At 40.8% G+C, this 13,048-nt stretch overlaps 1 protein-coding gene across 3 annotated transcripts in view; it reads left to right on the forward strand.

The window, feature by feature from the left end:
• HERC5 (HECT and RLD domain containing E3 ubiquitin protein ligase 5) overlaps window positions 1-13,048 on the forward strand; it is a 44,209-nt gene that overhangs the window by 24,892 nt on the left and 6,269 nt on the right. For 2 of the 3 annotated variants that reach the window (XM_033421494.2, XM_004266128.4), the window contains exons 15-20: window positions 532-642; window positions 2,426-2,596; window positions 5,279-5,422; window positions 6,339-6,505; window positions 11,414-11,480; window positions 12,323-12,393. In XM_033421494.2, the coding sequence (XP_033277385.1) occupies window positions 532-642; window positions 2,426-2,596; window positions 5,279-5,422; window positions 6,339-6,505; window positions 11,414-11,480; window positions 12,323-12,393 (731 nt within the window). The remainder of the gene's footprint in view (window positions 1-531; window positions 643-2,425; window positions 2,597-5,278; window positions 5,423-6,338; window positions 6,506-11,413; window positions 11,481-12,322; window positions 12,394-13,048) is intronic. The other variant, XM_033421495.2, reaches the window with a different exon arrangement.

Raw genomic sequence — 13,048 nt, forward strand, 5'->3', positions numbered from 1 at the left:
AACTTTGGGGAGGGTTCCCTGGGTATAAGTACTCCTTTTTCATTTTCTTAAAATAAAGCTAAAGGGCTCTTGCTGCCAGTTCAGCAGCTAATCTGAGATTTTTTTCACCTTTTCTCTGAAGGTTCTAATTCTACTCCTAGCACGTCATCCTTTGCCTGGGAAGAATCTTGTCTGAGCTAACCAGCCATCTGCATTCTGTCAGTCCCCTGCTTACCGAATGCATCTGAACTAATTTCACGTTTCAGAAGTGCAGGTGGCAGCAGAACAGACTCTTTGGGAAAATGTCCAGAGTTTATAATTAATGGTGAAATTAAATGAGTACTGAAAACACTAGGTGTATATACCTTTCACTGATAGATATAAAACATTTCCTTAGAATTTTATATATCTGAGCCCTACTGACCAGCATTTTGGATTGCTTTGGCTATAAGTACTGAGACCTGAAACCATCAGGGCTTTAAGGCTAGGAAGTAAGGCGTAAGATTTCTCTGTCCTTTCATTTATCAAAATTGTTGTCATTTCCATTTTTAGGACACTTCAGTGGACATCCACTATCCTGTCATATTCAGTCATTTTCCATTTATCTTTAATATTCTGTCGAAAGTTAAACTACTGTATGCAGACTCACTTTTAAAAATACAGGTATGCATGCCTATTTCTTTGTTTTCATTAGCAAATCAAATGATGAGTACCTTTTCCAGTGTATAATAGAGGAGTGGTAAGGGAGCCACCCACTGGTGAAACCATAAAATCATAGCATTCAAGAAGCTTATACTCTAGTGAAGAAGGCTATGGGCTTCCCTGGTGGTGCAGCGGTTGAGAGTCCGCCTGCCGATGCAGGGGACGCGGGTTCGTGCCCCGGTCTGGGAAGATCCCACATGCCGTGGAGCGGCTGGGCCCGTGAGCCATGGCTGCTGGGCCCGCGCGTCCGGAGCCTGTGCTCTGCAACGGGAGAGGCCACAGCAGTGAGAGGCCCGCGTACCACAAAAAAAAAAAAAAAGGCTAGAGAGGCTGTCACAATTTGAGTTGGGTTGGCCTTGAGGCATATTAGGGCCTCAGTAGCAAAGGCCAGAGCTTGGGCCTAGCTGTAGGGCTTTTGCCTTGAGGTTGGCGCCGGTAGTCTTCTGAACGGTACTCAAAGACGCATGGCAGACGTGGGCTTGACTGCGATTAGCACCAGTACATAAGAAGGTCTAATCTAATGGGAAAACATAGTAGTGGGAATAGAGGTGACAGAGGATTCTTGAAATTCAGACCCAAAGAAACGGCTGGCTGTGATCATGCCATAATAAAGGTTTGTGAAAAGTATTTCCCTTGCAGATGTACTTACTGTCATCAGCTGACTTGGTGCTGTTTGTCAGCGTATCCAGCAGGGGGTTTTGAACTTAAAACTGTACGCTTGAAAATGCCTCAGAAAATGCACCTCATTGCATTATTATAAGGATTAAATTTGTTGATATAGGTAAAGCATTTAGAACAGTGCCTCTCCCAAAGTGCCCGAAAGTGTTAGCGCTTGTTGTCACTTCTATGCTGATATATGCATCTGTATATCTATGTGCAGGAATAATATTCAAATCTATGTCATAAAAGTAGATACCTTTACCTAATGCAGTTGCCATAATAAAACAAACTAGGAAATTGATTTATAAGTTCCAAGTAAGACCATTAATGAAATATTTAACAAAGGAAAATGGAAAGAAAAAAGATCCGAGAACTTGATTTTGCTTCAACCCTGTCACTATTCTCTCTTGATTCTAAACAAGCTTCCGGTAATTTTTTTATAGAAATGGCATTTGATTTCTCTCTGTTTTGCTAAGAGACATAGACGTTAATGATCCCATATTGCCATTTGGTTCCAGGTGGACGGTCTGTGTGTCTGTCTGTCAGTCTGTGGGTCTGTCTCTCTCCTGGTAACTTCGTAGATTATCTGTCCCCTAAAATCTCTTGTCTGAGTTTTCCTCCTAGAAAAGGATATCTTCAGAGAGGTCTTTCATCCTGCGCTTTTCCTGCAGCAGGGTTCTTTTCTAAACGTCTGGACTTCTCTTCCTGATGAGAATACTAGGTTTCAGCTCACTGCTTCGGCCTCACTAGTCAGTCTCTTAGCCTGTTGACAATCGTTAGTCGGTCCCTGAAGTGTTCACAGCTGTGTTTACAGGATACAGTGGTCCAGAGGAGCCCGCGGTTGGTCACCTTCCTGCTCACGCAAATCAGCCCCACAGAGCTTTTCATTGCCTATGTCTCAAGTATCTTCTGCTCACTGGGGGCGAATACTGAATATATAGCCTGTCTCCAGGGGTGTATGTAGGGCCCTTTTCATAAATGTTTGTGGCACGCGCGGATAGTAAACTGAACCAGTTTATTCTACTTTGTAAATTTCTACTTAGAGCAAACGGTGAAATGGAGTGAAACATTTTTCTTTTCCCAGGAGAAGAGATGGCGAGCTTGCGCGAGTTTGGCTGGCATCGTGGAACGAGAAAGGTCTGAATTTGCCTTACTGCCCACCGTTAATCTAACAGTCAGAAGGAGTCACTTGATTGAGGATGTTTTGAATCAGCTAAATCAGTTTGAGAATGAAGATCTGAGGAGGGAGTTACAGGTAAAATATAATTCTTACTTAATGTTTTTGCCGCTAAGACAGAAAACATAAAAGGATGTAATAACGGGCCTTACAGAGAGGGAATTACCTCCCTTTTCCGCTGGGGTTATCTGCATTGGAGTTCCCCTAGTTTTCCCCAGTTACCTGTGCATTCCAGGTGAGAGCTGTCAGTACAGTCTGGCTAACGAGCAGCAGGTGGAATGGTCGTCCTCCCCCCAGCCTGATCAGGTAGCTAGCCCAGGACTAGCCCTAAGAGGTGCATCCCCTCATGAGGCTTGACCAAGCCGGCTGGTCCTCACCTTTTAAAGGTTCCAGGGAGATGGGGTTGACCCAGAGGAGAATTGAGAGTTTGTTTCTGCTCTTCTGCAGGAACCCAGATTGCTTCCTTGAAGAGAGAACATTCTCTTTATTGACTACATAGTTTTTTGAGGGTATAATTGTAGGTATCACCATGTCCTGAGTATTCATTAATAACGATCTTCGGTTTAGCTACTATATACATTGTCTTACTAATGGATATTTGACACAGAATAATAATGACTAGAAGATCTAATGATGTTTTCCTTATGCCAGGAACTACTGTAAAAGCTTTACACTTTTGTAACCCTTTGACCCACACTGTGTAGAAGGTTCTGTTTTTCCCTCCTTTTACACATGGGGAAACTGAGGTGCAGAACCATGAGGTAACTTATCCCAGGGTGACACAACTGATAAGTGTCAGAGCCAGGATTTCAGCCCAGCCATCAGGCTCTAGACTCTCCAATTACTCAAGACAAGTCAGGATTTTCCTGATAATATTTATTAGAGTGTTTTTGATTCGAGGCGTTAGTTTATCACTTGTCCTACTCAGATTAAAGAATGATTGACTTGACCAAACTCAAGATACTATTTTAAAAGTATGGAGTTTGCAGTTAGAGTTGGCATTTCTGTGTATTTTTGCACATAGATAATTTTTAAAAATCTAGTGAACTCAGACTTCCCTGGTGGCGCAGTGGTTGAGAGTCCGCCTGCCGATGCAGGGGACGCGGGTTCGTGCCCCGGTCCGGGAGGATCCCACATGCCGCGGAGCGGCTGGGCCCGTGAGCCATGGTGGCTGAGCCTGCGCGCCCGGAGCCTGTGCTCCGCAACGGGAGAGGCCACAACAGTGAGAGAGAGGCCCGCGTACCGCAAAAAAAAAAAAAAAAAAAAATCTGGTGAACTCATTTTGACTCTAAACTGTGTCAGCCAGCCAGTCCACTCAGTTATTTTAGTTCCACTTTTATATTTCATTCATCCATTTAAAAAATTTAGGTAACATTTGAATAAGCAGCTACTATTTTCCAGACTGTGTGAGACACTTTACCTGCGTTATCCCATTTAATCTTTCTGATGATCTCGTGGGAAAACACACTTCGTGAGGTTAAGGAGCTTGCCCACATAAAGGGGCAGGGTAAGAGGAAGGATAGAAGCACCAGCATAGAGCCGCAGGAATTTCTGGTATTAACGCAGCACGAAAAAGAAGAGAGAGATGAAAGCTTGAATAGTGCTTCATAAGAGAAAGCAAGGGAGAAAAGAGTGTGAAGAAAGAGGAAGTGGCCAGAAGTGTAAAATGAGTGGGTAAAATTAGGATGAGACGTGAGAAACTCAAGTCCTTGGAATTGGGGATTCACAGATTCTTGGTCCTCTTGGAGAGAAGCATTTAAGTAGAGAAACGAGTTTAGAAGTTGGTGTACATTAATCCCCAAAATTAGGCAACCTAGATTAGAGGAAGCCAGTATTGTCTGTACTGGAAACAGTGGTGTTGAGATTTTTTTCTCTTTTAAGGATAAGGGAGACCTTAACATATTTGTAAACTGAAATGAAGGATTCCAAGAAGGAAAGGCAGAAAGGAGAACAGAGCAAGTAATTGAAGGAGCAAAGATGGGTTATAATAGAATCATCTTGAGGAGGGATTGGTGTCAACAGGTGGGATTGCTGCCTCCTTATGGAATCAACAGCCAAGCCAGTAAATACATGTGCTCTGGTTTTTCAGTTTTTTTGAAAATTCTGATATTTATGATTTCTTTATGTTTATTTTCATTATACTTAATGTACCTGATGATTATAAAAATGAGGCCAGTTGAGGTCAGTTTAGTGGTGAAGACTTCAGGCTCTCAGGTTTGTCACCTGTAGGATTAAGTCTCAGCAGCTGGGGACTTCCCTGGTGGCGCAGTGGTTAAGAATCCGCCTGCCGATGCAGGGGACGCGGGTTAAGCCCTGGTGCAGAAAGATCCCACATGCCGCGGAGCAACTAAGCCCGCGAGCCACAGCTACTGAGCCTGCGCTCTAGAGCCCGTGCTCCGCAACAAGAGAAGCCACCGCAATGAGAGGCCCACGCAGCACGACGAAGAGTAGCCCCTGCTCGCTGCAACTAGAGAAAGCCCGTGCGCAGCAACGAAGACCCAACACAGCCAAAAATAAAAATAAATAAATTTATTTTTTAAAAAAGTCTTAGCAGCTGTATAACCTTGGGAAAGTTATTTAAATTCTTGAAGCCTCATGAGCCTCCTAGAATTAGTAAGAAAATTCAATGCGCTAACACAAGTAATTTGCTTACCCCAGTACCTCCCAAATACTTGGGTCCACAAATAGTTATTAAATGAGATTTAATGCGTAGCGATACAGAGCTCTGGAAGTGATGCATTATTTGCTCTGTTTCTTTAGGTTTCATTTAGTGGAGAAATTGGATATAACTCTGGAGGAGTCAGAGCAGAGTTTTTCCGTTGTCTCTTTGAAGAAATGACCCGGCCAGAATATGGGATGTTCACATATCCTGAAGAGGCTTCCTACATGTGGTTTCCTGTCAAGGTAAGTCCTCTTTTCTTGGTGTAGGTATTTCCTGAGAGAAAAGGTATGGGGATTTACCATAGAAAATTAGGTTGTCTAGACTGTTGTATTATGGGAGAGGAATTATTGATGTAATTATGGAGATAACTTTTAATTCTAAAAAAGTGATTATTTTCTCTAAAATGGGGGTCCTCTTGCCCTGGGTTCCCAAGTCCACACAAGAGAATTTAAGCAATATATATGTATTGACCATTTCTAGAATGTATAGGTAAAAATGAACCCTTCCTTTCTTAGGCACTCATTCTTTGTTCTGTTTCCCCAATGAATTTGAAGATACAGCCTATGAAAAGAAATTGCAAAAACTTTGTTTATAAGGATTACTGAGCCTAATGTGTTTCTATTCCTGTTAATACTTTTATTTTTTATTGAAATATATTTGACATATAGCATTGTATAAATTTAAGGTGTACCACATGTTGATTTGATATATTTATATTATAGTATGATTGCCATTGTAGTGGTAATTAGCACCTTTATCACATCTCATAATTATTTCTTTTTAGTGGTGGATAATTAAGATCTAGTACAATAGCAGGTTTGATGATTGTAATACAGTATTGTTATCCATACTCACTGTGCTGTGCATTTGAACTCTAGGATTCATTTGCTACTCATTGCAGCTTTTCCGCCTAAACAACATCTCTCCTGTCTCCTCACCCCCATACTATTGATGCTTTCAGTAACCAAAACTGTGGCAGGGATTTAAATTGACTTAATAATTGAATATAAACCCTAAGTATTCTTATCTCAAGATTTTTCGTTTTAATTTGTGATTTGATTTTGTGAAAGGGGAGAAATGGTTTACCTAATATAAATATTCCATTGTACTGGTAAAAATTCATAATACGTTAAAGTTTTTTTTTTTTCCTCTTTTCAGCCTAAATTTGAGAAGAAGAGTTATTTCTTCTTTGGGGTTCTGTGTGGACTCTGCCTGTTCAGTCGCAATGTTGCCAACATCCCTTTCCCGCTGGCTCTGTTTAAGAAACTTTTGGACCAAGTGCCATCGTTAGAAGACTTGAAAGAACTCAGTCCTGTTCTGGGAAAGTAAGTTAACATAGTTCCTTTTTCAGAACCCTGTCTAACATATATTTAGATAAATAATTAAACACACACATTCCAGTAGTATTTTCATGTTCAATAGTAGCATTCTGGGTGTTTTAAACTGATTCTAACTTTGTCAAATTGTTAGATAATAATTTAACTTTCTAAAATTAAGAAAAGTTGGTTTTTCGTATAGTCGGTCCTCACTGTTTTCATTAACCTTTGGTTTATTTGAGTAGAGACAGTCATGACAGCACAGGTTACACCTTGGTGCAAAACCTGCAAGTGATGCTTATTTTATTTCGTTTTATTTATTTATTTACTTATTTATTTTAAAGAGACATGTTTTCCAAAGTTGTTTTTTTGTTTTGTTTTTTTAAAAATTTATTTACTTTTGACTGTGTTGGGTCTTCGTCCCTGTGCGTGGGCTTTCTCTAGTTGCAGCGAGCGGGCGCTACTCTTCGTTGCAGTGTGCGGGCTTCTCACTGTGGTGGCTTCTCTTGTTGCAGAGCACGGGCTCTAGGCACGGAGGCTCAGTAGTTGTGGCACACGGGCTTAGTTGCTCCATGGCATGTGGGATCTTCCCAGAACAGGGCTTGAACCCGTGTCCCCTGCATTGGCAGGCGGATTCTTAACCACTGTGCCACCAGGGAAGTCCTGATGTTTATTTTAAAAGTTGTTTTATGTCATCATCTTTAAAATGAAAACTTATTTCTAAGTTAAAAGACAAGCCACCACCTCACAAAACATATTGGTAACATATAATAGAAAGGGTTAATACCCCTGCTGAATAAAGTGTTCCTGCACATCCATAAGAAAAATTGACAGAGTATACAAGAAAGTAACCTACAAAAGAAGCAATAGAAATGGTTCGTAAATTAAGATGATCATGGATAATCATAAATTAAGTGATCATGGAATGCATATTAAAGTGAGAGGCTAATATGGACTTCAAATTGACAGTGCTTGGAAATACTGATGCTGTGTAGTGTCAGCAAGGATTTGGGAGAAGGTTCACTCTGATATCAAGAATTATGAGTGGAATTAATTGTAAATTGGTAACTCCTTGTCAGAGAGCAGTATGGCAGTACAGTATTCCCCCTTATCTGCAGGAGATGCGTTCCAAGCCCTCCAGTGGATGCCTGAAACCGTAGATAGTACCGAATGCTATATATACCATGTCTTCTCCTATACGTACATACTTAGGATAAAACTTTATTTATAAATTTGGCACACTATGAGATTAACAATAACTAATGATAAAATAGGACAATTATAATAATATACTGTAATAAAAGTTATGTGAATGTGGTTTCCCTCTCTCAAAATGTCTTACTGAGGAAATCTAATGCCTTTTCCATCCTAACTAAGCACTTACCATGCACTGTGGCCATCACTTTTGCAGTTGGAGGTGCAAGAGCAAACCAGCATGAATTTCTTTTTTCTTCTTTACCGTTTCCCAGATAGAAGATTCTTTCATACTGTAGATCCTAGCCACCTCAGCGTCTGATTTTTTCTTTCCTTATTAAGTTGAGAACTTTCACCTTTTCACTTAAAACATACAGTTTATGGCTTCTCTTGGGCCCATCCGAATTGCCAGCATCACTACTCTTGGTCTTTGGGGCCGTCATTAAGTAAAATAAGGGTTGCGTGGATGCAAGCACTGTGGTGCCACAGTGGTCACGAGGCAGCTACTGAATGCCCAACAGGTGGGATACGCTGGACAGAGGGATGATTTACCGCACAAAGAGGGATGGTGAGAGATTGCATCATACTACTCAGTACGGCCTGCAATTTAAAACTGATGAATTATTCTGCAGTTTTCCATTTAATGTTTTCAAATTGCAGTAGACCACAGATAACTGAAACTTTGGAGAGCAAAACCATGGCTAAGAGGGGACTACTGTGCTTAGAATAAAAAAATACATGTTTGCTGCTTTGACCCAGCAATTCTACCTCTAGACATTTCACATTTAGAAATAGGCAATCGTGCAGATATGTCTCCTAACGCACATTGTATTAGATAGTTTATAATATGTAGACTACCTAAATGCTCTTCAGTGAGGGAATTAATGTTTTTGGTATATTTATGCAATGGAATACTGTGGGGATTTCTAAAAGAATGAGAACAGTAGTATGATTCTGTTATTATTATTATCCCTATTTTACAGATGAGGAAACTGAAAGGGAAGAAAGTTAGGTAACTTGCCCCAGATCCCATAGTGACAGAACTATGGTTGGAACACAGACACTGTCTCCAGAATCCAACTATTAATCGTTATACTTATTAACTAGTAAGATAAGGACAAAAATATTGAAAGCACCAGATTTGGAAAGGAGTAGATAAGTTTGTCATTTTTTGGTGAAAACATTGAAAATGACATAAATGATGCTTATGCCTAAGAAGATTTAATAAACTAAATAACTTAATATACATAAACTGAATAAAGACCACTAAATCCATATTAGCATTTCTCAAACTTTTAGGTCTTAAGACTCTCTTAAAAATTAAGAGAGGACCCCAAAGAGCTTTTACTTATATCGGTGACATTTGTCAGTATTTATAATATTAGAAATTAAAAGTGATAAATGTTTTAAATACAGGAATACATGCTCATTCTGTTAGCTGTCACATAGCCTCTGGAAAACTCTGTTCTGTATTCATGACAGAATGTGAAGGAGACAAGTAACGTCTTAGTAGTAGTATGAAATTAGTTTTGACCTTGTGGACCCCCCTGTAAAGGCCTCAGGGATTCCCAGAAATTGTTGGTCTTGGTTATGCTTTGAGAATCCCTGAACTCTATATTCAACAAAACTCCTATTTTAATCCCAGCAGGCTTAAAAAAAAAAAAAAGGCTGATTTAAAATGTATATGGATGAACAAGGGGCCAGGAATAGCCAAAAATAATTTGCAAGGTGAATAAGGATGGGGAGCTTGGCCTAGCAGATATCAAGAGTCATTAGAAAGCTGTATTAATTAGGGCAGTATGATATTGGTGCAAGCTTTCCAATGGTACAGGAGAGCATAGAACCTGACCCCTATACACATGGAAGTTTGTTAGAGGTAGTATATTAGATCAGTGGGAACAGAAGTACTGTTCAATTAATGCACCTGGGAAAAAAAGGAGAACAGATACCGTACATCACATAATAGAATCAACTCTGTGTGGATAAGGGACTTGAATACTGAATGCAACGATGATGAAAATATGGACAGTTATCTTTCTCACCACTGGGATTTCTCAAGCAAGACATAAAAATACCAACGTTAAAGGAAAGATTGATAAATTTCAGTGCAATAAGATGAAAGAAGTTCTCTGTTCATCAAGAGATACCTTAGCAAAGAGAAAAGATACTCTTCAAACTGTAGATACATGTATAACATTTTGGGGGTGGTAGAAAAATGGGATAAGGGAGGTACCCCCTGTAGGTAGGTATAAGATCCTGGCGATGTTTTAGTTCTTGTTTGGGGAGTCAGGTTCACAGGTGTTCTTCATAAACATACCCATAAATAAGCAAACGAGCTGTACAGGGACATATAAAGACAAAGTATCTTGAACCAAGTTTATGATGAATCCAGTTTTGTCAGCTGGGTTCCCATTACTTTCCCTCAACCCCCCCAAAGCACAGTTAAACATGGTCTGTTTTTATCGTGATACCATAATAAAAGATCCAGCATTTTAGAGAATTCCTTGGCGGTCCAGTGGTTAGGACTTGGCACTTGCACCGCCGTGGCCTGGGTTCAGTCCGTGGTCGGGGAACTGAGATCTCACAAGCCATGTGGCACGTGGCATGGCCAAAAAAAAAAAGAAAAAAGGATCCAACATTTTGGCACAATATGGTAATAAAATATCCAGCAGGGAAAAGGAATCAACTTGGATTCCACCTTCTCCCAGAGGTCTTCCCCGATGACACGCATCCCTTCAGAAGGAGTTAACCAAGCTCTCCCAAGTTTTACCTGTACCATTTACATCGTTCCTAGCTGCACATAGCTGACAGCACTGTAGTAAGATTTTTATCAGCATATCTTACCTGTAAGTCTCAGGATTTAATCAATAATAATGTCTTACCCTCAGCTTTACGTCCCTTATCCCTGCCATACCAGATACTTAATAAATGTTTGTTGAATGAATAAATGAGTAAGGGAGCACATAATATAGTATGCCTTGTATTACTTTAAAAGTATTTATAGGGACTTCTCTGGCAGTCCAGTGGCTAAGACTCCGCGCTTCCAGTGCAGGGCACGCAGGTTCGATCCCTGGTCGGGGAAACTAAGATCCCGCATGCTGCGTGGCCTGGCTAAAAAATAAAAAATTAAGAAAAATAAAAGTATTTATAAAGGTGGAAATATAAAGACAGGCTGCTCTCCATTCTGATGTAACCTCTGTTCTCACAGATGCCTTGACACAGTTAAGGTGGTCAAATTTCAGGTCTGTCTTAAGCTTGAAGATACTGGGACAGGAGGTATAGAGAAGGCCCTTTGACCCACCCACTCCTAAAAATTTCAAGTGATACCTGATAATTAAAAGGAAATCTATTATTCTGTAAGTAATGTTTATTAAAAGCTTAAAGAAAGGTAACACCAGTGTGAATGAGTTTCAGAATCAATAAGCATGTTAGTGATCTTTTTCTGAATTAGGAACCTGCTGTCACTGGGTGAGCCGGATAGGGTGGAGGGAAGAGAGCTGGGAATTGTGTGAGGAGCCTGCAGAATTGCAAATAAACCTCCAAATGTCACACTTTCGGCTGAGGTCAGGCCCGAGTTAGAGTCTCAGTACACAGAAGCAGGTTCTGTGAACTGAACCTGACCTCCCACCTTGGGAATAAGCGTGCCCTTGACATTTATTTTAGATGATATTTCTAGCCATCAAGATTATTGACATGTAAAGAATAAAACCATTTGTTCTTCAGGAGTTTGCAGACCCTTCTGGATGATGAAGGCGATGACCTTGGAGAAGTATTCCACATCCATTTTAATGTGAGTAACAGTAAAAATCAAATTACAGCTCCTGTTTCATCTGATTAACCTTTTTTATACTTACCTTTAATAAAAAACCACACGGAATTAAGCTAGTACAGAAGGTGTTCTTCCTCATTTTTCATGAGCTGGGTGTATCAGTTAGATTTTACCAAGTAACAGACAACGCCTAAACGTAGTGGGTTAAAGCAGCAGACACGATTCTGTGGGTGTCAGGGCTGGGCTGACTTGGCGGGCTGCCTGGCCCACAGTGGCCTTGCTTACACACCTGGTGGCCAGCAGGCCGGTTGGCTGAGGGGGTGTCAGCTGGAACAGCTGTCTCTGTTCTAGTGGCCTTTTATCCTCCAGTAGGCTAGCTGAGGCTTCTTCACGAGTGGTCGCAGGGTCATGGTGAGTAGGAGATGGCAAGCCCTGGCACACCAGCTGCCCTTCAAGCTTTTGCTCCTGTCAGGTCCCGTGGGCTAAAGTACTTCACGTGGCCACGCTCGGACTCGGGAGCCGAATAGACTCGCCCTCTTGATGGGAGGTGTTGCACAATCACGTTGCGTAAATAGCAGGATGGGAGGAATCTGGCCACGTTTTGCAAATCTACCATACTAGGTCTGTAGTGTGTAAAGTGAATGCTGAGCTATGGCAACTGTCCGATTAATTTATTCAATATGATCAGTTAAAATAGATAATTCAAGTTCTTCTAGAAACTTAGTTTTCGTTCTGCATGGTAAAGGTGGTAATTTTTTACCACCTTGCTGGTTTGAGGAAAAGAGGTATGCTCCAGAGTGTTTTTGTTGATAGTATATTGTTCGGGATTGTCTCGGAGATACTGAGTTCATTTGTGGTTACAGGTGCATTGGGACAAAAATGATGTAGACTTAATTCCTAACGGAAGTCACATAACTGTCGACCACGCTAACAAGTAGGTACAAAGAAGCGAAGTATTTGTTTTGTTTATACACTGCATTTATTTCACTGGGCTCTAAAAATTCCTTGTAATTATTATTTTCCTTTCTCAATCATTTTCCGAAAAGGCGGAGAGTCAGTTCATGTTGTATATATGTGTGTGTCTCCTAGGGTTCGTATGCTGGCTGGGAAGGAAATGGCTTTCTTGGAGAGGCCTTCCCTCATCTTCCTGTCTAGGATTATACCACTGAGCTCTCTCTCTTTACCCCCTTACCTTTTCACGTCACACGTTACCTACCTTTAGGAGTTTTGCTTGTTTCCTTATCAGTATTTCCGTAGCTCTGAGGAGCTGCGTGATGGCAGGGTCTTGGTCTGTCTCGCTCACCGTTGTTTATCCAGTGCCTGGAGTTGTCCACAGTGGTGTCTGGTCCACAGCAGGCGCTTAGTTTTGTTAATATTATTAGATGTTACTGTGGTATCTTGACTTCCCAATACTTTATGGGATGCCATTTAGAGCCATAGAGTTTGCGATTATAGAACGCTCCCCTGATAGTTGGCCAGAGTGGCAAAGAAATATCTAGTGAGCATTCTTTATTTTAAAAAACTTGGTATTATAACATACAGACAAGTTCAAAATTAGAAGCATTCAGATCAAGAAATGGAACATTTCT

The sequence above is a fragment of the Orcinus orca genome, chromosome 4, assembly GCF_937001465.1.
Source record: "Orcinus orca chromosome 4, mOrcOrc1.1, whole genome shotgun sequence".
Lineage (NCBI taxonomy): Eukaryota > Metazoa > Chordata > Mammalia > Artiodactyla > Delphinidae > Orcinus > Orcinus orca.